Here is a 24,188-nt window from a genome sequence, read left to right as displayed (position 1 = left end):
TAAACTAGGTGCTGACCAGTTATCCTAATTATCATTGAAGCATATTGCGAACATTGCTAACATTTGAGACTAAAGCATTACCAAACATCAGTCTATGTTCCAACATGAAACCACTATTCAAGAGAATCAAGTGAAATTTAAGTGAGCACCTAACAAATTCTCCATGATAGATGCTTTATGAACTTGGGCTTAAAATAGCCACACCCATACTAGAAAAACAACATATGTGACACATAACTACAATTTATATATCTGGAACATCGCATGGAGATATTTTTTTGGAGCATATCATGTCTATCACATATAGGTGTCGATAAACATGGCCATTGCAAAGGGTCCAATGTAATATATCTTCCATGAATGTTGGTATTATTGGTCCAAGTGCCTTCCCATGGGAATGACTTGAAAAAATAAAAATGAAAGTTTCTTAAAAGGTAAGAATATAATAAATGATGTGATGAGTTGTATATTCTTTGAAAAATAGAAAAAAAGAGTATTAATTTATATAGCATGCAATATAAATAGATTCTTTTTTTTGGTTTTTGATGATAAGGGAGGCCAAAAAAGACAAGGCCACCAAAATGTTACTGAGAAAAAGGATTGTACATCGAAGGGGACGAAGTAGAATGAAGAGAGAGTAAAAATGATTAAGCAAAAAGCTTCAAAGTTGTGAAGTTAAAACTTAACATTTGAACAACAACAAGAACAGAATATGCTCCAATCATAGTTGACTTCCAAAAAAATATCATGCAGCTAAATAGAACTTTCATCATATTCAACTAAAGCAGATCTACCATGCTGACAGAAAGGAAAACAAGAGCATTCCATGAAAAAATTAGCACAAAAATTGAACTGGTATGAAATTCATCCACTGCAATGTTCAACTTCATTAGTCATCCACAAGCTTAAGGGGAGTATTCTTTACTTTGGATCAGATTCTTTTCACCTCCATCTGCATATTAGGATCACATAGCATTGTTATCGAAATGTCTAAGTCCCAATACAGCAATTCAGGCAATATAAACAGAAATATGGAGCAGAGCCAATCTACCAACCTCGATAACTCAACCAATCTACTGGTTCATTAAAATCCTATGGACTTAATCTAGTGATTTTGGCCATTTTGATCCATAAAAATCCATTTCGGATCTTGCATTATCAAATTCAATTTAGCCAAGTTCCGACTCCGAGTTAAAGCAGTGAGTTTGCAAACACGCAACTCCTTTGGTCTCATAAACTTCCTACACAAGTATTGAACAAGAATCATGTTTAAATTAGTGTGAAGTGGTTGAAGAGTTCATAGGAAATTCTAGATTAGTTAGCAGTCTATTTTTTATTGCAAACACAGATGGCTGAACTTTGTTTTCAGTTTCCAAGAGAGAGATAGAGAGGGATAGGGAAGAAATACTCAGGTTTTTAGTAATCCCCATGATCTTAAATCATGTTAAAATTGCTGGGATTGGGAGGTAACAACAAACAAGACAATTAAAGTACAACGAAATGAATAACTCTCCAACTTGGTATAAACTTGTTAGGAAACAAACAAATAGAGCCAATCCACTGAATATATATATTAAGGCATTCACAAATACCTAATAGATCAAATTATCAAAAATACAGAAGCAACAACGAATTTTTATGTGGAAAACCTCCCCAATGTGGAGAGTAAAAACCATGGGACCATAGTCCACCCGAAAACTTCCACTATCAACCAATAATAGGTATTACAATCTATTCTCTCTAGCTAAAACTAGAAGCATACATCACTATATAATTTTAAGAATAATATTCTTGACAAACATCAATAATAAGAGAAAAAGATTGAGAAGATCTCACATAAATAACAGCCATGTTTCTGCAAAATCTGATTGTGCTAGAAGATTGCAAATGGCGATCACACCGTATAGATTGAAGAACCAATGTTATGAGCCTGCTGTCCAAATTTCAGCTCCATCGGACCACAGATCACCTTCCGATCATTGTTTGATCAAGACTATATGCTGAATATCAATTCTGCATCTTCTCTGCTGCCTCCCTCTATTTTTAACTCATGGAAGACGGCTCACATACCTTGCCTTCTCAACATAAAACGTTGCCCCAATAAACCTTTCATTTTGGGCCAAAAATAGTCTAACCAAAATGGGCTAAAAATAATTAACTTAGCCCACATTTGTTGGCCTGAGTCTCCTCCAACATAAGAGGGATAACCCAACAAATCTTCCCTTCTTGACTATGTGGAGGGATTCACCATCCCGGCGATCCATCGATATGCCTCAAGCTTTTTTCTTGGTAGAGACTTCGTCAACATATCAGAACTATTATCATCTGTATGAATTTTCTCAACTTCCAACAACTTAGAACTCAGAACATCTCGAATTCAATGTGAGGATGATAGTGTGTTATTTCGATGATTAACACAACAATTGAGGGAATATCAAATTAATAATATAGCTTAACTTAATACACCACTAATGAATACCACACTCTTGATATATTAAAAGAATGAGATCAAGACGACTCTCAATGATTAACAACGAGATAAAAATGTTAGAGAGCTTTTAAATCTAATTCAGCAAAGTTTCAAGTAAAATATATACTTAAGGGCAAAATAGTAATTTTTATTATTAAGGGTATGAAGTTCTACCGTGGCATATACTCAAAATTACTTGAAATATGTTCCATTAATTATATGAATCAATCTAACCTTAAGATGCAGGAAATTGTGAGTTGAGTCGACCCCAGAAGAAGTGGAGTCGACTCTGGCACATTTTGGAACCATCTGGCACATCCTTGAAAAAATGGCTTAGATGAATAGTAAGTGGAACCGACCCCAAGTTTTCTTAAGTCAACCCCAAGAGAGGAGCCGACCCCAAGTTTCCATGAGCCGACCCCAACTCAAAGCATCCAAGAAAACAACCTTCTGGATTTTACTGAGAAGGTCGACCTCAAGTTTCCTTGAGCCGACCCCAGGAAGACTTGAGCCGACCCCAGTGGAGCCGACCCCAAAAAATCATGAGCCGACCCCAGGATAAGTGTTCCAAAATCATATCTCTAGAATCCCTGAGAAGGTCGACCCCAATGGAACTTGAGTCGACCCCACTGTAGCACGGATCGACCCCAAGAAAGTATGCGTCGACCCTAGTAAAAATGCCGAAAAAACAAGATTTCTGTGGTTTCTGAGAAGGCCGATCCCACTGTAGCAGGGTCGACCCTAGAGAAGCTTGAGTCGACCCCTAGAAGGTTGAGTCGACCCCAAGGCTGATAAACAGTAACTTGAGTCGACCCCAGGAAAGGTTGGGTCGACCCCAGCACGGGCAGGAGCATAACGGCTAGTTCTGCAGAAGTACTTTTTGAGCTTCCAACGGTAAGTATTTCAAATCTAACGAATGGGGAGTGACTAATAGAGGTTTGGAGGTATTTAAGAGACACTATTCATCAGAGGAAAAGATCCTTTTTGCAAGAAATCCATAGTACATTCAAGCTAAAGCAAGCCCTAGCATTCTTCATCAAGTTGCTTCATTCAAATCCCAAAAGAAGGTGGTTGAGCAATTTGAAAGTGCATTCAACAGCTCCACCAACCCATTGTGAAGTGGAGTAATCTGAGCAAAGAAGAGAAGAGCATCCCAAAGCGATAACTATCTCTCATCTCTTCTTTGAGTTCATATTTGTTATATTTGCTCATTTAGGAGCTTCAAACTTCTTTCCTTTTTAAATCTCTTGTAAGGTTGGTTGGTGAGCCCATAAAACCAATAGTGCAGGTTGTTGGTGAGCCCGTAAAACCAATATAGGTTTTTGGTGATCCCGAAAAACCAAAGTGTAAAGGTTTTTGGATTGTGAGCCCGAAAAATAATCCAACTGTAATCTGTGGGATTATAGTGAATTCCCAAAGGGACGCTTGGGGAGTGGATGTAGGTGCTTAGGAGAGTACCGAACCACTATATTTCTTGTGTGCTTGCTTTGAGTGTCTTACTAACTTCACTACACACACTTAATTAGTATTAACTAAATTACTCATTCATCTATCAAATTGATTAAGGGATTAAAAATTTAGAAAACCCAATTCACCCCCCCTCTTGGTTTGTCACCTTGGGCAACACAATGGTATCTCACATCAATATGCTTCAATCTTGAATGAAAGGTAGAGTTTTTAGCAAGGTGGATAGCGCTCTGGTTATCACAATATAATACATGGTGCTCTTGCTTGAAACCAAGCTTCTCAATATATTTTCTCAACTATAGCAACTCTTTACATGATTCTATTGCTGCAATGAACTCTTCTTTAGTGGTAGAAATTGCAATACACTTTTGTAACTTTGACTGCCATGCCACAACTTGTAATAACCCCAAATTTTTTTTTTTATATATAAAAAGGGATAGAATAGTCCTTTAAAATTGATATAAGGGGTAAAATTGGAAGGAATCAAAAGTTAATGGCATAACCGTAGATATGTTGAAGTGTTAGGGGCAAAACGGAAATTTAATAATATTAAACAAAGGGTGAATAGTGTCTTGATGTGATTTAATTGGAGGGTTTGAGCTGGCTTTTGGAATCAAACCGAGAGAAAGAGGGAGGGGGTTCTCAGGCGTGAAACAGAGGAAAGAAAGAAAGAAAAAGAGAAGAAGAAGAAGAAGAAAGAAGAAGAGGAAGGGGATTCAAGGAGGAAAGGGATCCCGGTTGCACTTCCAGCTGAAGGGAAAAATGTAGATCTCCTTCCCCTCTACGCAAGGACCTCGATTTCCAAAAAGAAAAAGGTAAATATCCATCCCTATCTAGTCTTTTGATGACATTAGGCTATACAAAGGGTGGATATAGTCTAGAGGGGTCGGATAAGGGTTGTAGAGGCGGTTAAAAGAGGAAGAATCGGATTTTGACAAATTTTTCCGGCACTAAGGAAAAACTGTGTCGAAGTTCCAACTTCGACGAATTATTTAGGGGGTCAAACGGCCTCCGATGATGATGCATGTTATCTCTTTGGAATCCTCTATGAGTGTAGAATGTTAGGTAAAAATTTCATCAAATTTGGAGTCCTGAAAGTGGATCAAAACCGGGATGAAGTAACCCACTGTCAGTTCGGGTTACTGTTCATCCGGGTGGAAAATAAGGGATTTCATGCCATAATAGGGTATTAAGCCTAGATTAGGCTAAGGGAGACCTTGTACTCGTGCAAGGGAGTCCCTAATACACATAAATGATGAGTTAATTAATAGAAAAAGAAAAAGAGAAAGAAAAGAAAAGATTTAGGGAACGGGGGAGTTGAATCAATTAAAGTTCCCTATATTATAATTGGCACGTAGATTATGACCTTGATACAAGACTAAATGTATTGTAAATGCATGTCACAGTTGGGCAAGAAGCTAGGGAACAAGAGGAAGAAGTTCCCCACTGCCTGCTGTAGATTTTTGGAGGCATATCAGGGCTGTGCCAGATTGACAGGTGAGTGGGAGTCATGTACTTTGCACTATGAGCATCCTTAATTCATTTTCATGAATGTCGCCAAGTGTGAATTGATTCCACTTGAGCATATTGATTGATATTGTAGTAGATTCCTCTATAATCTTGATTCTCCATGCTTGATTATTCTGTACATGCATTTGAGGGAACATTGAGAGGAATTACGAGGAGTTGATGAGTAATCAAATTGATTCCGAATTGTGAAATGATTTCTTTTGTAAATTGATTTCATTTCCTCTATTTTAAAGACTTGTGAGTCGTAGCTTGATTATACTCCTTTATGAGTAATGAAATTGGATCTGAATTGTGAAATGACTTCTTTTGTAAATTGATTCCATTTTCTCTATTTCAAAGATTTGTAGAGCCCATTTCAGTGGTATATTGAGTTGCATTGCACACCCTTGACCCCTCACTCCCAACCCTAATGTTAGTTTATGATTGGGTCGGAGTCGAGTGAGTGGTAGTCTTAATTATGCTCCTTTTTAGTAGAGTATTGGGAGGGTGCATTATGGCATTTATGCATGGCTTGGCAGTATCTGCAGGACACCTATAGTCGATGGGGTTGAACATCGGCCTTTGTGCACATAGTAGCCTTCTGGGTGGGCGGAGCCCAGTCCCTTCCTAGGGGGGACACGGCCCTAGGCGTAGGATCGGCCGGTCCTACGACTTATATTCTGCTTGCCGCCGGGCATAGTAAGACCCCGCGAGGTGCAGTATGGCTTTCCGCGGATGTAGAATTCCCGCGAGGTGCCGTTTAGTATGTAGATGTGAGATGGATTTCTGTTCTGGATACTGGCCAGCATTTATATGATCAGTGTGGTGTCTTATCCTGCATATGCATGTGACAGTAGGGAGTTGTTGCTGGTTCGCCTGGGGCGTAAAACCCACCTCCCGATAGCTGTCTAGCATTTATGTTATCGGTATGGTGTCTTATCCTGCATATGCATGTGACAGTAGGGAGTTGTTGCTGGTTCGCCTGGGGCGTAAAACCCACCTCCCGACAGCTGTCTAGTGATGATTTACATATTGGTGTGGTGTCATATTCGATGTATGCATATGACAGTAGAGAGTTGTTGCTGGTTCGCCTGGAGCGTAAAACCCACCTCCCGATAGCTGTCTTGTTGATGATTCAGCCTATTGACACCTGATTTATATGATTCAGTACTATGACATGTTGAGCATATTCATGAGTAGCATATATGTTTACTTGATTATTCCATATATGCTTCAGATGAGTTGATATTGATTGTGGTGATATTGATGATTTACTCCATATTCTCTATGTTGAGATCATGTTCATCTTGTTATTGCTCTTGAGATTTCATCTCGAGCCATGATTATATTTTGTCTCATGTGCATAGTACTCTCTACTCCACTCACTGAGTATTTATATACTCACTCCCCAGTTTGATGTTTTTGATTGCAGGAAAGGTATTGTATAGAGAGGAGCAGGATTAGTGGTTGCCTGCTAGCTGTGCCGCTCCATAGTATAGTATAGTATAATGTAAATAGAGGTTTATACCTTTTGGTGTATTATAAACCTTCTATTGTATATAGTGCATAGTTACAGTCATAGATCCTGTTGTGGATATGGGTTTGACCATGGATGGCATGGGAACCAGATTTTTATACAGATGAGTTATATGCTTGAGATAATGTATTGATATATATTGTCCAGGTTCATTATGTGACGGATTATGTGATTGCTGCTCTGACAGGTAGTGTGTTGTATGTATTGAGATAATCCTGACAGGTCACTATAGGAAAAGTGATCATTTTGTGCATGTATCATGCCAAATTTTTCAAGATCTATTGATGATTGATAGGTAGTAGGGTTCTACGCGGTGGCTGGTGGCCTTATGCCTACCCGCACCCTAGGACCGTCGCGGCGGCCCGCCGGGAACGGGGCGGGGGTCGTGACAAAGCTTGGTATCAGAGCAAAGGTTAAGAAGAGTCCTGTCAGAGCAATAGAGTGAGTCAGGATTAAGTATAGGATTATACTATGGAGCATAAGGTTTTTCTGTATGTTAATTTATGAGTCATTTACAATTCAGTAAAATATATTATGACTCAGTGTGTAACGACTGCCCTCTCTTTTTAACTCTTTTAGAGACATATAAAGAATACCTCCAAGGAGAGGATCTGCTCGTCCTGGAAGGAGGATGGAGCCAGATATAGCATTGGATGCGGGTTCCACACATATCGAGCCCCAAAGAGAAAAATCTCCTCCTGCAGACAGGCGGAGAGTTGATGATCAAGGGGAGGTAGGAAATAGAGATGCATTGATGGAACAGTTACTGGCAGAGAATCAGGCTCTGAGGGAGCAGATTGCTCGGGGGAAATCTCCTGCCCCGTCAGTAGTATCCATCCCACCTCCTATAGTTGTGCCAAGAAGTTTGGCCAGGCGGGCTCTAGATGATGAGGGGATTACTGTACAGGAATTTCTTAGGCTCAGAACCCCGGAGTTTAAGGGGGAAGAAGGTGAAGATCCTCAGAGATTTCTGGAGGAGACTGAAAAGATGATACAGAGACTGCCCTGTTCTGATGCAAGAGCTATAGAACTTGTAGGGCTTACAATGAAGTAAGATGCCTGGGGCCGGTACCAGAGGCACGTGGAGGACAGATTGTACAGTAGGAATCCTCCAACCTGGGAAGAGTTCAGGCAAGCAGTGATGGCTGAGTTCTTGTCTCCAGCTGAGAGGCAGAATCAGGCTCTTCAGTTTGAGAGGCTGAAGCAGATGCCCGGAATGAGCGTATCTGAGTACGCTCGTGAGTTCACTAGATTGGGGAAGTATGCTCCTTACATCATCCCCACTGAAGCTGCCAGGATAGAAAGATTCAGGCGGGGTCTGATTTCCCCGCTTTATAATGCAGTACTGGCAGTAGAGGTCCCCACCTTATCTAGGCTGATTGATAAAGCAAAACAGTGGGAGACCAGAAACAAAGAGGAAAGAGCTGAAAGAGAACAGAGGAAAATGAGTATGGGGAAAGGGCAAAGCAGTAGAGATAGATCTGAGGGAGTAGATCTCTCGGAGGGCCCGATGGAGCAGTCTGTACGCTCAGCTCCACCTGCCCCACGTAAGAGGAAATGGAGGGAAAGAGGTCAATCACAAGATACTTTTCTACCATCAATACCTCGTCCTCCAGTCACTATGGCCAGAACTGAATCTAGGTTCCAATCATGGCCAGTATGTAGCATATGTGGGAAGCAGCACCCTGGCAGATGCAGAATGGGTCAGGGAGTGTGCTACAGATGTGGACAGCCGGGTCATTTTGTCAGAGAATGCCCGCAGGGTGCCACCCAGCAGTTTGTGCCTTTGGCATCCTACCCTTCTGTGCAGATGGACAGGCCTAGTAGTAGGGGGCCTGTAGGCAGAGGCAGAGGTCAGACACCAGCGTCACAGCAGAGTGTTGGACCATCTCAGCCATTAGCTCCAGTAGGTAGAGGGCAAGGAAGGGTGTTCACGGTAAATCCACAAGAGGCACAGGCATTAAATGTAGCTGTGACAGGTATGCTCCTCATTGATAAGATTAAAGCTAGAGTATTATTTAATTCTGGAGCTACCCATTCATTTGTGTCCCTTTATTTTGCTAAAAAGTTAGCTAAGGATAAGATATTAATGCATATTCCCTTAGCTATTAGTACATTTGTAGGGGATAGTATAGAAGCGAAGTATGTGTATCCTACCTATGTGGTAGAGATAGAAGGTAAAACACTCCCAATTTATTTGATTTCCAATACCACACCGAGCAGAATATGAAAAGCAAATACACTCACCCCTTTGAGTAAACAGGTAATTTACTCTTTTAAATTCGAGGACGAATTTTATATAAGGAGGGGAGGATGTAATAACCCCAAATTTTTTTTTTATATATAAAAAGGGATAGAATAGTCCTTTAAAATTGATATAAGGGGTAAAATTGGAAGGAATCAAAAGTTAATGGCATAACCGTAGATATGTTGAAGTGTTAGGGGCAAAACGGGAATTTAATAATATTAAACAAAGGGTGAATAGTGTCTTGATGTGATTTAATTGGAGGGTTTGAGCTGGCTTTTGGAATCAAACCGAGAGAAAGAGGGAGGGGGTTCTCAGGCGTGAAACAGAGGAAAGAAAGAAAGAAAAAGAGAAGAAGAAGAAGAAGAAAGAAGAAGAGGAAGGGGATTCAAGGAGGAAAGGGATCCCGGTTGCACTTCCAGCTGAAGGGAAAAATGTAGATCTCCTTCCCCTCTACGCAAGGACCTCGATTTCCAAAAAGAAAAAGGTAAATATCCATCCCTATCTAGTCTTTTGATGACATTAGGCTATATAAAGGGTGGATATAGTCTAGAGGGGTCGGATAAGGGTTGTAGAGGCGGTTAAAAGAGGAAGAATCGGATTTTGACAAATTTTTCCGGCACTACGGAAAAACTGTGTCGAAGTTCCAACTTCGGCGAATTATTTAGGGGGTCAAACGGCCTCCGATGATGATGCATGTTATCTCTTTGGAATCCTCTATGAGTGTAGAATGTTAGATAAAAATTTCATCAAATTTGGAGTCCTGAAAGTGGATCAAAACCGGGATGAAGTAACCCACTGTCAGTTCGGGTTACTGTTCATCCGGGTGGAAAATAAGGGATTTCATGCCATAATAGGGTATTAAGCCTAGATTAGGCTAAGGGAGACCTTGTACTCGTGCAAGGGAGTCCCTAATACACATAAATGATGAGTTAATTAATAGAAAAAGAAAAAGAGAAAGAAAAGAAAAGATTTAGGGAACGGGGGAGTTGAATCAATTAAAGTTCCCTATATTATAATTGGCACGTAGATTATGACCTTGATACAAGACTAAATGTATTGTAAATGCATGTCACAGTTGGGCAAGAAGCTAGGGAACAAGAGGAAGAAGTTCCCCACTGCCTGCTGTAGATTTTTGGAGGCATATCAGGGCTGTGCCAGATTGACAGGTGAGTGGGAGTCATGTACTTTGCACTATGAGCATCCTTAATTCATTTTCATGAATGTCGCCAAGTGTGAATTGATTCCACTTGAGCATATTGATTGATATTGTAGTAGATTCCTCTATAATCTTGATTCTCCATGCTTGATTATTCTGTACATGCATTTGAGGGAACATTGAGAGGAATTACGAGGAGTTGATGAGTAATCAAATTGATTCCGAATTGTGAAATGATTTCTTTTGTAAATTGATTTCATTTCCTCTATTTTAAAGACTTGTGAGTCGTAGCTTGATTATACTCCTTTATGAGTAATGAAATTGGATTTGAATTGTGAAATGACTTCTTTTGTAAATTGATTCCATTTCCTCTATTTCAAAGATTTGTAGAGCCCATTTCAGTGGTATATTGAGTTGCATTGCACACCCTTGACCCCTCACTCCCAACCCTAATGTTAGTTTATGATTGGGTCGGAGTCGAGTGAGTGGTAGTCTTAATTATGCTCCTTTTTAGTAGAGTATTGGGAGGGTGCATTATGGCATTTATGCATGGCTTGGCAGTATCTGCAGGACACCTATAGTCGATGGGGTTGAACATCGGCCTTTGTGCACATAGTAGCCTTCTGGGTGGGCGGAGCCCAGTCCCTTCCTAGGGGGGGACACGGCCCTAGGCGTAGGATCGGCCGGTCCTACGACTTATATTCTGCTTGCCGCCGGGCATAGTAAGACCCCGCGAGGTGCAGTATGGCTTTCCGCGGATGTAGAATTCCCGCGAGGTGCCGTTTAGTATGTAGATGTGAGATGGATTTCTGTTCTGGATACTGGCCAGCATTTATATGATCAGTGTGGTGTCTTATCCTGCATATGCATGTGACAGTAGGGAGTTGTTGCTGGTTCGCCTGGGGCGTAAAACCCACCTCCCGATAGCTGTCTAGCATTTATGTTATCGGTATGGTGTCTTATCCTGCATATGCATGTGACAGTAGGGAGTTGTTGCTGGTTCGCCTGGGGCGTAAAACCCACCTCCCGACAGCTGTCTAGTGATGATTTACATATTGGTGTGGTGTCATATTCGATGTATGCATATGACAGTAGAGAGTTGTTGCTGGTTCGCCTGGGGCGTAAAACCCACCTCCCGATAGCTGTCTTGTTGATGATTCAGCCTATTGACACCTGATTTATATGATTCAGTACTATGACATGTTGAGCATATTCATGAGTAGCATATATGTTTACTTGATTATTCCATATATGCTTCAGATGAGTTGATATTGATTGTGGTGATATTGATGATTTACTCCATATTCTCTATGTTGAGATCATGTTCATCTTGTTATTGCTCTTGAGATTTCATCTCGAGCCATGATTATATTTTGTCTCATGTGCATAGTACTCTCTACTCCACTCACTGAGTATTTATATACTCACTCCCCAGTTTGATGTTTTTGATTGCAGGAAAGGTATTGTATAGAGAGGAGCAGGATTAGTGGTTGCCTGCTAGCTGTGCCGCTCCATAGTATAGTATAGTATAATGTAAATAGAGGTTTATACCTTTTGGTGTATTATAAACCTTCTATTGTATATAGTGCATAGTTACAGTCATAGATCCTGTTGTGGATATGGGTTTGACCATGGATGGCATGGGAACCAGATTTTTATACAGATGAGTTATATGCCTGAGATAATGTATTGATATATATTGTCCAGGTTCATTATGTGACGGATTATGTGATTGCTGCTCTGACAGGTAGTGTGTTGTATGTATTGAGATAATCCTGACAGGTCACTATAGGAAAAGTGATCATTTTGTGCATGTATCATGCCAAATTTTTCAAGATCTATTGATGATTGATAGGTAGTAGGGTTCTACGCGGTGGCTGGTGGCCTTATGCCTACCCGCACCCTAGGACCGTCGCGGCGGCCCGCCGGGAACGGGGCGGGGGTCGTGACACAACTCCTCCTGCAAAGATAATTAGATAACCTGAAGTAGATCTGCGAGTATCAACATCTCCAGCCATATCTGCATCCGTATAACCAACTAGCATGGGTTTCTCATATCCAAAGAAAAGTTCAAACCGGATGTACTACTTCACCGCATTCCAATTCTCTCTTCCTGAATTTGAAAGAAAGCGACTAACTGTGCCAACTGCATGAGCCATATCTGGTCTTATATACACCATTGCATACATCAAACTTCTTATTTAATTGAAACTTTCTGCATGTCTTTTTTCTCTTCATCTGTAGAAGGACTCTGTTTAGTGCTCAATTTAAAGTGAGTAGCAAGAGGAGTACTAACCACTTTAGCTTTGTCCATATTGAACTTTTGAAGCACTTTCTCAATGTACTTTTCTTGTGATATAAACAACTTCTTGGCATTTCTGTATCGATTAATCCTTATGCCAAGGATCTGTTTTGCTGACCTCAAGTCTTTCATAACAAAAGACTTATTTAATTGCTTCTTCAACCTATCAATCTGAGAAGCATTCTTGCCAACAATCAACATGTCATCAACATAAAACAACAAAATAATAAAATCATCATCATCAAATTTCTGCATAAAAACATAATGGTCAGAAGTTATCTCCTTGTAACCTTGCTCCTCCATAACTGACTCAAATTTTTTGTACCATTGTCTCGGTGCTTGCTTTAAATCATAAAGACTTTTCTTTAATTTGCATACATAATCCTCTTTTTTCTTTACCTCGAAATCCTCTGACTTCTCCATATAAATTTCTTCCTCTAAGTTACTATGAAGGAAAGCAATCTTGACATCCATCTGCTCAATCTCTAGATCAAAACTAGTTGCTAAACCGAGAACAACTCGAATAGATGACATTTTCTCAATTGGAGCAAATATTTCATTAAAATCAATACCCTTTCTTTGGCTGAATCCCTTGACAACCAATCTAGCTTTATACCGTGGATATGATGAGTGTTCTTCTTGCTTCACTCTATACACCCACCTATTCTTCAAAGCTATTTTGACTTTAGGAAACTTTGCTAACTCAAAGGTGTGATTCTCATATAATGACTTCATTTTATCCTTCATGGCCTCAATCCATTCTTTCTTGTGTTCGTCTTCCATTGCTTTTTCATAATATTTAGGTTCTCCCCCATCAGTAAGTAGCACATATTTATTAGTTGAATACCATGTGGAAGGTTGTCTGTTTCTATTAGACCTCCTAAGTTGAGCTAGAATATTTGGCTCTTGTAACTGATTATCAGCATCATTATTTACTTCAGTCTGTATGGGAACATTTTCATTCACATCAACTGCATCTGACTAGTCATTCTGAAACTCATCAGCATTTCTGGCGCTGGTGTTAGTGCTATAAGAATCGGATCCAAGTCTATCATGTCATCACTGTACTGTGGCTCTGTCTTATCTGCTTTCTTAATGTCCTGTATAATTTGATCTTCCATGAACATGATATCACGACTTCTGATAAGCTTTTTGTTGACTGGATCATAAAACTTGTACCCAAAATTATCCTGACCATACCCCAAAAATATGCACTGTCTAGTTTTGGCATCAAGTTTGGACCTTTCAATTTTGGGAATGTGCACAAATGCCTTGTATCCAAAGACATGAAGATGATCATAAGAAACATCTTTACCTGTCCAGACTCTGTTTGGCACATCAAACTGTAAGAGAACACAAGGTGTGAGATTCAACACATGTGCAACTGTACTCAAAGCCTCACCCCAAAGGATCTTGGTAACCCTGCTTGTGAAAGTAAACATCTGACTCTCTCCACCAATGTTCTATTCATTCTTTCTGCCAAACCATTCAACTGAGGTGTCTTCGGAGGTATTTTTTGATGCCGAATACTCCGTTCTCTACAATAATTATCAAATGGATCTGAGTATTCTCCTCCATTATCTGTTCGGATACATTTGAACTTTCGTCCTATTTCTCTCTTAACTGAGGTCTGAAACTGTTTGAAAACATCCAATACATGATCCTTTGTCTTCAAGGTGTAAACCCATATCTTTCTTAAATGACCATCAATGAATGTCACAAAATAACAAGCACCACCAAGTGTTATTGTCTTCATAGGACCACAAACATCTGAATATACCAGATCAAGTGCATTTGGTTTTCTGAAGGAGGGGATGCTTTGAAGGAAACTTTGTTCTGCTTACCTGCTAAACAGTGAGCACAATTTCTTATATGAGTACTCTTCACTCTAGGTAGTAGTCCTTTCTTGGCCAACATCGATAAGCCTTTCTCACTCATGTGATATAGTCTCTTGTGCCATAACTTAACTGTATCTTCATTCTCCACCGTATTGATACTGGTTCTGAAGAGCCCTGTCTGTAACAAGTATAAAGTTGAGTGCTTTTTACCTATAGCCACAGCCAAAGCTCCTTTAGTGAGCTTCCATCTACCATCAGAGAAAGTGTTGCAGAATCCTTCATCATCAAGTCTACCAGTAGAAAGTAGGTTGTAACGAATGTTGGAAATATGTTTTAGATTTTTAAGAACCAACTTGGTGCCATTGTTAGTTTCTAAACAAACATCGCCTACACCAACAACTTTGTCTATGCCACTATCTTCCATTTTTATAACCCCAAAATCACAAGCTATATAGGTTGAAAACAAATTCCTCCACGATGTGGCATGAATAGAAGCACCACTATCAACTACCCAGCTCATCTCATGGCATGCAAGATTAACAACATCAACATCACAAGCAATAAGAAAGTTTTCGATAATGAAAATATGATCTTTATCATTATCATTTTTCTTCTTATCTGTATCTTTGTTTTGCTTGTTTTCTCTCTTCAACTTTCGACAGTACTTCTTGATATGTCCCTTTCCGTCACAATAATAATACTCAACATTAACAAATTTACTGGACTTGCTTTTGGTCTTACCTCTATACTTCAAATCTCTACTTAATTTTACTCCTCCCCCTCATCTCGGTAACTAAGATATCTGACTGTGAAGAGGAACCCTGTGATTTTCGTCTCATCTCTTCGTTCAGAACCCTACTCTTAGCTAAATCCATTGAGATAACCCCATTCGGAGCTGAGTTAGATAATGTTGTTCTCATTGTCTCCCACGAGTTTGGCAGTGCCTAGAAGTCATATTCCTTGTACCTCATCATCAAAATTGATACCCATTGTGGCCAACTGATTAATGATCCCCTGGAATGTATTCAAATGATATATCATAGGAGTTCCATCCTGATACCTCAAGAACATCATTTGCTTTATAAGGATCAATTTATTATTTCCAATTTTCCGAGCATACAACTATTCAAGTTTAGTCCATAAACTACGTGCATGTGTCTCCCCACTAATATGATTCAAAATATTGTCATCTACCCATTGCCTGATACATCCACACACTTGTCGATGAAGCAATTTTCACTCCTCTTCAGTTTTATCATCGGGTTTCACAGTAGAAAATACCAGTTGATGATAACTTTTCACATAGAGAAGATTTTCTATCTTTTCTTACCATGTATGATAATTAATATCATTCAAATTAATCATTCTAGCAGTATTTGTCTCCATTGTTCATACAAGACGAAACAATTCAACAACCCACTCTGATACTACTTATTGGGATTGAGAGGTAACAAACAAAATAATTAAAGTACAATAGAATCAACAACTCTCCTACTTTGTGTAAACTTGTTAGGAAATAAACCACTAGAGCCAATCCACTGAATATATATATCAAGGCATTCGCAAATACCTAACAGATCAAATTATCAAAAATACAGAAGCAACACCGAATTTTTATATGGAAAACCTTCCCAATGTGGAGAGTAAAAACTACGGGACCGTAGTCCACTCAAAAACTTTCACTATCAACCAATAATGGGTATTACAATCTGTTCTCTCTAGCTAAAACTAGAAGCATATATCACCACATAATTTTAAGAATAATATTTTTGACAAACATCAATAATAAGATAGAAAGATTGAGAAGATCTCACATGAACAGTATCCATGTTTCTGTAAAATCTGATTGTGCTATAACATTGCAAATGGCGATCATACCGTACAGATTAAAGAACCAGTGTTGTGAGCCTACTGTCCAAATTTTAGCTTGATCGGACCACGGATCACCTTCCGATTGTTGTTTGATCAAGATTGCGCGTTGAATTCAATTCTGCATCTTCTTAATTGCCTCCCTCTATTTTTAACTTAGCCCAACAAAAAAATCATGCCGACATAGCACAATGACACGCCAAATGGACATAGAGTGCCAAATGGTGAAGGCTGGGTGTAGGAAACGAGCAAACTTGCAAACCAACACACACACACACACACACACACACACACACACACACACACACACACACACACAAAGCAACAAAAAAAGAAATATATTTCCCATCCAATTACGTACGTCCTATCTTACCTGCAAGATAATGGTTGTCAAGGTCAATGGCCATGCTTAGATGGTAGGAATCTGTACCTCTAACATTAATAATGGCTTTGCTTTTGGACAAAGTATGAGAAGTCTCCATCCTACTTGAACCTCTCTAATCAAATGAAAACTTAGTTCGACCACCCTCCCTTAAGTTGATTAAGTTCAATGTATTTCCGGGAAGTCTCTTCCCCATTTAACCACTCCCCCACGAAAGTTCCATGTCTATCATTCCCTGGCTGAAGCTAACTAAGCCCATTACCTTAGCTGACAAAGGAAATGAGACGCAAGCATGCAGTCTGCGCGCACTGTTTGGTCAAAGCCGTGCATTTCAATAATAGCCATGTGGTCGGCGTGTTCACATTGACGAAAGCCCCATCGCACCCACTCCCACTTGTGCGTGTCCTGCGTTTTTGCATCGTTTAGGTGACTTAGAACATCCATTCCTCGAGGGATGTTAAATTAATTAAAGTGCCATTGATGCAATTCAATGCATGTTCCATGCACCCCAACTCCGCATGATTGCATGGGTCAGAATTGATTTGGATTATTAGCCTAGCGAAGACGCTATGGCTTAATCAGAAGAAAAGAGTATGTGAGGAACCGTATAGGCATCTGTTTATTCTTACATTGGCTATATATTGGGTAGATCTTAAGTATTTATATAAGGCTAAGAAACTTAAATAATACTTTTTAGCTAGTTTTTTTTTATAAGATTTTGGGTTGTGACATATTAAAAATCTAGATCCAAACCAATAAGTAATCTAGCTGGATCGGCAATAGATTGAAACAAGTTAAATGGGTTAAACGATTGAGCATTGCTAACCCAATTCCAGTACCAGTTATCAAAAGAATGAAAGGGAATAGCCTATCTCCATCCCCTTAGAGAATTCCCCATTTATGCCTCAGTATCACCGTATCACCATACTTATGCTTCTCTATATATAACAGAGCCTACGAGTTTCCCTGCAATGACTTCCAAAGAGAGAGAAACTCCTCTCCCTTGGCATTCATTTCTTCGTACGAGGAGGAGGATGGGTGCCTCCGACAGGAACCATTCACACCAAGGACCGGCCGTCGTCGAAGAGATCCAAGGCCTCCTTAAGGTCTACGAAGACGGCCATGTCGAGCGCCTCCCGGCGATGCCCGATGTCCCATGTACATGGACGCCTGAGCCGGACGTCGCAAGCCGTGACATCTCCTTCAACCACCCGACCGGCCTCTGGGCTCGTTTCTATGTGCCCGACCGCCGCGGCCAGTTGCCACTGCTCGTATACTTCCATGGCGGTGGGTTCTGCGTTGGCTCCGCCGCATGGCGATGCTACCATGAGTTTCTGGCAAGGCTTTCTTCTCAGGCCAGCTGCCTCATCATGTCGGTAAGCTACCGGCTTGCCCCCGAGAACCGCCTCCCTGCAGCCTACGAGGACGGCCTCGCTGCTATCAAATGGGTGAGGCAGCACGCAACCTACTGCATCGACGAGCTCAGTTGGTGGCAAACCAAATGCAGCTTCTCTCAGATGTTCCTCGGCGGCGACAGCGCCGGCGGAGCCATTGCGCACGATGCCGCGGCGCGATTGGGGTTGGCCGGCGCGCCTGCATGGCTCAAGGGGGTGATTCTGATCCAGCCATTCTTCGGTGGAGAGGCACGGACCTCGTCGGAGAAGAACTCGACGACACAGCCGGTGAGGTCGACGTCGCTCAGCTTGGCTGCATCAGATTGCTACTGGAGGCTGGCGCTGCCCTTGGGATCCAACAGGGACCACCCATGGTGCAATCCTCTGGCCACGCCATCCTTCCCAAAGCTGGAGGATCCGAGGCTTCCTCCGATGCTGGTGTGCATTTCGGAGATGGATATACTGAGGGATAGGAACCTGGAGTTTTGCAAGGCCATGAAGAGGACAGGCAGGAGTGTGGAATATGATGTCTATGGTGGAGTAGGACATGCCTTCCAAGTTCTTAGCAAGTCTCCAATGTCACAGCTCCGGACCCAGGAGCTGATAACCAGCATCAAGGCCTTTATATACAGTCGACTAAACCAACTTTAGTTAGTGGCTTCCCATGTTTGAAGGTATCACAGCCAAATATTATGGGTTGGAAAAACTTGCTTGTGTAGTATAATGCTAATTAATACTCTAAGCAGCGGTTTTCCTCTTGCCTATTATCTTGTATAACCTATGCTCTCTAGCATGGCCATGGACACTTTTTAAAAGGAACGAGACATGAAAATTAGTTTTTTAATTGCCAATAAATGACAAGATATATTAATCATGTTATATATGAAGACAAGCATATATTATATGATTGAGTTAGTTCGAGTTTCCAGTATATTTTGGCCTACATTCAAAACATAGCAGGCAAGACTTTGGATCCAATTTCAGATCCAAATCCGACATGATAGTTTATTAGGCTTATTTTTTCAATTCCAAACCCTATGTTTAAGATCCATTTCTGGTTCGATTATCAGGTTCTCAACCTTACTGATACACCTAGTTACACAGATACATCATGAACTCTGGAGAAAAGATCTGTCACAAGCATCAGATTGCTATAGTTCAGGTCTAGGAACCCATTTGATCTGTGGCTTCATAACATGGTCGTCCAAATATCAGTTTATGCCACTATTAACTCCTCATTTCTGCACTTCATTCAACAAATAACATGTCTCATCCTTGTAAGAGTTACTTTTAAGAGTTACAATTAGATTCTAAGGGTAGTTATTTGGACACATAAGAGGAGTTATTCAAGGAGAAAAGCCTTTATGATGTATATTTTTTGTTTTTCTTTCTTCCTCTAGAGCAAAAGTTAGGCCTACTTAAAAATCTACGTTGGTTTTCTCTCGCATCAACGTCCCCTTCAAACCACCATCCATCAATAGTTGTTTTATGCAAATGTTTTTTAGTGCATTTGTTGGGAGGTCAAATGATTAGTTGAAAATTTAGGATTCTATTTACCTTAAGATGTGATATTACCTCTTTACTTGAGATAATGGCAAAATATATTGTTGCTGGAAATTGGACCCGGGGGCCGCCGCGAAACCAGAGGGGAGGAGCTCCGCTGCCGGGACAGTGGGTGACGGCGCGCCGGCCGGTGGCGTCCTCCTTGGAGAGAGAGAGTCCTGCAAAAAAGCCGGTGGCCAGGCTTTCCGGCGCCGGCCCTCCGATGCTTAAGTCAGAGGGGGCTAATATGTGGGAGGAGTCAAGGAGAGGGATGTTTTTCCTCTTTTGTGTCTGTGCTGTTTATTTGTGTCCGTGTTGGCCCCCTCCTCCTTCCCCTCAGGTTCCCTTTTATAGAAGGGTGTTATGTTACCTGGGAGGTGACAGGGGTTTTGTCCTCTTCCGTTATAATTGAGCACGATTTGGCTCATTAATGGCGTAGTAGAGAATAAGGCCGAATCAGACCGGAGTCAGGGAGTTGTCGCGGTTGATCGGACCCGTTGGAGTGGTTGAACCGTCGGCCGTGGTGGGCCTGGGATTCGTAGATGGTAAGTGCATTAATTACCGAGTGAACCGGCGGTCAGGGAGAGCCATACGCTTTGATGGTTCAGTGATCCGGAGATCATCTTGAGCCGTGTTCATTTAATAACTGAGTGCATCGGAGACCTGAGGGGGTTTCATGCATTAATGACAGGTCGTGCCGAATACCTGCGGAGATCTTGCGCCTTAATGGCTTAGAGATGGTGGCAGGTGGTAGTGGAGCTGTCAAGTCCCTCAGAGGGTTAGGCAGGGACTGGGTTTGACAAAGGCATGGGCCCGGTCCGGTTTTCGAGCCGAGCTGATCACCTAAGGGAGTGTCCTGTGGCGGGATTTGTTTCTGGTCGGCGCCTTCTGGTCGGCTCTTTCTAGCCGGGCGCCTTTCTGGTCGGCGCTCTTAGTCGAGCACCTCTGGTCGGCGCTCTTTGGTCGAGCGCCTTTCTGGTCGGCGCTCTTTAGTTGAGCGCTCTTCTGGTCGGGCGCCTCTGAGGCGGCATGACTTGGGTTTTTCCCCCAACACATATAGTATCCATGATTTTTTTTTTTTTTTAAGAATATGATCGAAGCAAGCCTGATCATAATTAAGGGGATGGTGGGAACAAACCCTGCTCACTAATATGCGAGACTCAGTGATTTTAATAGGCGGCGTCTCCTCCTTTCCGAAATATCTCATTATTGGGACGCTTTCTCCGAAGCGTCCTCGCGTCGTGGGCTCATGATGGGGCCACACGATCCGATGGGGCGCTTCGGTGTTCGAAGCGTCAACCTAGATTAAATGCGGCGCTCTGTCTTTCGGGCCGACACGTGTTGTCATCTAAACGCGATACAGCGTTTTTTTTTTTCTCGCTGATCCGAGCCGTTGGGGAGGTTTATATAAACTCTCCCCTGGCCTTCCGTCCTCTTCTTATTGCCTTCTTCCTCTCAGTTCTTTTCAACCCGAAGTTCTTTTTCTCCGGCATCTCCCACAGGTTCCATTTTTCCTCCTAATCTTTCTCCCTCATTATGGGGTCTATCCCGAGTGAAGTCGAGTCCACTATAAGCGTCTTGGAGGTCGAAATGACCGAAGAGTGGTTTTTTTCTCTTCACGGGTTCCGTTTGGAACCCGCCAGGCGGGGGGATCGGGTAACTGATCCTCCGGTAGGCCGGATTGGAGTGTATCTAGAATCACTCTGGGCCGGCCTACGATTTCCTCTTCACGGCTTCGTGAATGAGTTGTTGACGGTATACCAACTGGTTCCGGCACAACTTGCTCCGAACGCCTGGAGGACAGTGATCGGTTTCCTGTCCTTGTGCTTATTGCAAGGGATTCCGACCTCTGTCAACGTCTTCCGGCGATTTTTTGTGCTAAAGTCGAATCCGGGAGATGGAGAGTGGCTCTACATCGCCCTTCGAGCGGGTCGGCCACTCTTTCAGGGCGCTCCCTCGTCCATTCATGACTGGAAGAAGAAATTCTTCTTCCTAGGTTCTGAACGGACCTCGAGGTTTGACCCTAGGTGGGGGCCGACCCAGCTCAGGTCTATCAACAAACCCCCCAAGCTTTCTCCACGTGAGCAGGGTATCATCGACACCATCCGGAGCCTCGGGGGCGGTATTTTACTGAGAGGCCTCATAAGTGAGGACGCTCTAGTAAATGTTGGCTTGAGCTCGGCGCGTCCCCATGGTAAGTGTAGTAGCAAGGTGTTTTTTCCGTTTTATCACTGTTCTAATATTCTAATCTTACTCGTCCTTGCAGATATTGCAAAGATGGTGACTACGAGCGAGGTCCTCTACGCCCGTTTTCAGAAGAGGGCAGCCGAGCTCTCAGGCGAGCCTACCGAGCCGAGGAAGAAAGCAAAAACCTCGGCGACCTCGGCGATCCCGGCAACAGCAACAGCAGTGGCCGAGGCGGGCACTTCTCGCCCTGCGCACTCCGACGCTGGTCGGAGGGAGGGTGCGGATTCCAGGGGCACGGGCTCTCGGGGAGCTTCGGTGGTGCTCCCGTGCCCGGTGCCTTTGGCGCAAGTTCCTGGTCGGCAGGATGCCCCAGTTGCCGACCAGGGGAGGAGTTCCGCGGGTCTAGCGCTTGCGCGCCCCGTTCCAATTTTGCGGCAGTCGGATCGGCCGCCTACTCGACCCCAGCCCTCCAGCTCCGAGCCGGGGAGCAGTCAGGGAGCCTCGGGGTCGGCTCCGCCCAGGCCAGCCGAAGCTGGCCTTCCGGGCCCGTCAGGCTCGGGGGAGCGGGTGCCTATCGCACCCATCTGGTCGGTATTCGAGGGTGATTCAGCCCTCGATAACTCTCAAGTGGCGCGCGAAATATTTCGGGTCGCGCTGCTTCCGGCCGACCAGGTGAAAATACGGTCCATGAGCTACAGCGCTTTCATGGACGCCACTCGTTGTAATGCCGTCCGGGTAAGTTTGTTTTTCTGCCCGTATAATTTATGAAAGTTTTTACTTACAGTTCCTTACGTTTCTCACGTCTCTTTTACAGCACTTGCACGAGACGGAGACGCTGATGCATGTCGTTCAAGACTATCGGGAGCGGGCCCGAAAGTATCAGCGTGGGTACGAGGAGGCCGAGGCGAGATGCCAGGCCTCCGAGGCCGAGCGCCAGGTGCTCCAAGCACGGGTGGGAGTGGCCGAAGACGAGATTCGAGCTCTGACCGCCGAGCTCGACGAGGAGAAAGGCGCGCATACCCTGGCGAGGTCTGAAGTGCGCGCCGTGGAAGCTCGTCTGGCCGAGGCCGAGCTGGCGCTGGCCTCCCGTGAGCAGGAGGTGGGGAATGCCCGCCTCAGACACTTAGAGCTCGAGTGGGAAATAAGAAATCTCGAGAGAAAGGCTGCGTACCACGAGGCTCGGGAGCGAGGCCAAAATGCGGTGAAGCTCTTTCGTGAGTCGGAGGAGTTTCGCGACCTCCTAAAAGAGGAGGGCGTAAACGGGCTGATTCAAGGCTTCAGGGATTTTCGCAACCAGCTGCGGCGGCTCCTCCCAGACTTCGACGTGAACCTGCTCAAACCAGGAGCAGGGGTCGAAAGGTCAGAGGCAGAGGCTTCGGAGGCCGACTAGGAGGGTTCGGCCGAAGTGGCCGAGGCAATCGAAGTCACCGAGGTCGCCTCTGAGGCTGCTCCTGCTCCTGTTACTGTCGAGGCCACCGAAGAGGAAGCCCCGGCTGCAGGGCCAGCCGCTCCCGAAGCCGCTGAAGCTGAGTCTTAGTGTTGTAGTTGTTTTTTTTTTTTGTTTTTTTTTTTTTAAGTCGGGATGGTCCCCACAATTGTAAGGGCCGAGCCCGAGTCTTTGTACTTAGCCTACGGGCTTTTTGAAATGAATATACACGTATTTTCCTTATATTTGTGATGCCTTGCCTTTAATTAGACTTAGGTCCCTCTACTTGGATCCACTTTAGGCTCCAAGGTTATGGGCTCTATGGCCTCAACTTCGTCCGCTACAGGACTTGTGTTTAGGCTCGGTTTGCCGAGCTCCGTTGCTCGGTCCTTCGACCAGCGGTATAGCAATGTTTACGTCCAAGGGGTTTGGGCTCGGGGAGTCTTTCCGAGCCTAGCCCAGAATTTGGCCGGGCCTTAGAACGGTCACTAGGACCTAAACTTTTTAGCAAAGTTAGTGAACTTTGGGTCCGAGCCTCGAGTTGCCGGGGCGGACCGGATTCCTTTCCAACGAATGGGTTGAATGCTCGTCAGCTCGTGACAGAGATTCACCGGGCTTAGTATAAACTAAGCTTGCTAATACCGTGAGCATTCTTACGCCGAGGCGACTGAAGACGCTCCTCTGCTCGGAGTCCGTTCTTTGAGGACGTCGGCAGAGAGAAATCCAAAAATAGATAGGATAATGTAAAAAATATTAAATAAATAGGTACCTGGTACCGTGAGCATTCTTGCGCCGAGGCGACTGAAGACGCTCCTCTGCTCGGAGTCCGTTCTTTGAGAACGTCGGCAGAGAGAAATATCC

General features: G+C 43.1%; 1 protein-coding gene and 1 pseudogene across 2 annotated transcripts; both read left to right on the top strand.

The window, feature by feature from the left end:
• Window positions 1-4,494: 4,494 nt before the first annotated feature.
• LOC149750945 (uncharacterized) lies at window positions 4,495-9,577 on the top strand. The gene is made up of 2 exons (XM_089928468.1): window positions 4,495-4,752; window positions 5,344-9,577. Exon 2 carries the CDS (start codon window positions 8,125-8,127, stop codon window positions 9,211-9,213), a length of 1,089 nt encoding a protein of 362 aa, XP_089784594.1. The 5' UTR covers window positions 4,495-4,752; window positions 5,344-8,124; the 3' UTR covers window positions 9,214-9,577.
• Window positions 9,578-17,636: 8,059 nt separating this feature from the next.
• Window positions 17,637-19,016, top strand: LOC103715047 (putative carboxylesterase 17 pseudogene; annotated as a pseudogene). The gene has a single exon (XR_015974724.2). The product of XR_015974724.2 is annotated as a putative carboxylesterase 17 pseudogene (transcript).
• Window positions 19,017-24,188: the final 5,172 nt, after the last annotated feature.

This window comes from Phoenix dactylifera, chromosome 18 (genome assembly GCF_051530095.1).
Source record: "Phoenix dactylifera cultivar Ajwa chromosome 18, Ajwa_hap1_PhDact_Kaust_v1.1, whole genome shotgun sequence".
Classification (NCBI taxonomy): domain Eukaryota; kingdom Viridiplantae; phylum Streptophyta; class Magnoliopsida; order Arecales; family Arecaceae; genus Phoenix; species Phoenix dactylifera.
The sequence above is the reverse complement of the archived record's forward strand: the minus strand, read 5'-3'. Positions and strand labels throughout refer to the sequence as shown.

What these genes read in the sequence shown, in the direction of transcription:
- LOC149750945 (XM_089928468.1), top strand. Translation starts at nt 8,125, where the DNA reads ATGGCTGAGTTCTTGTCTCCAGCTGAGAGGCAGAATCAGGCTCTTCAG.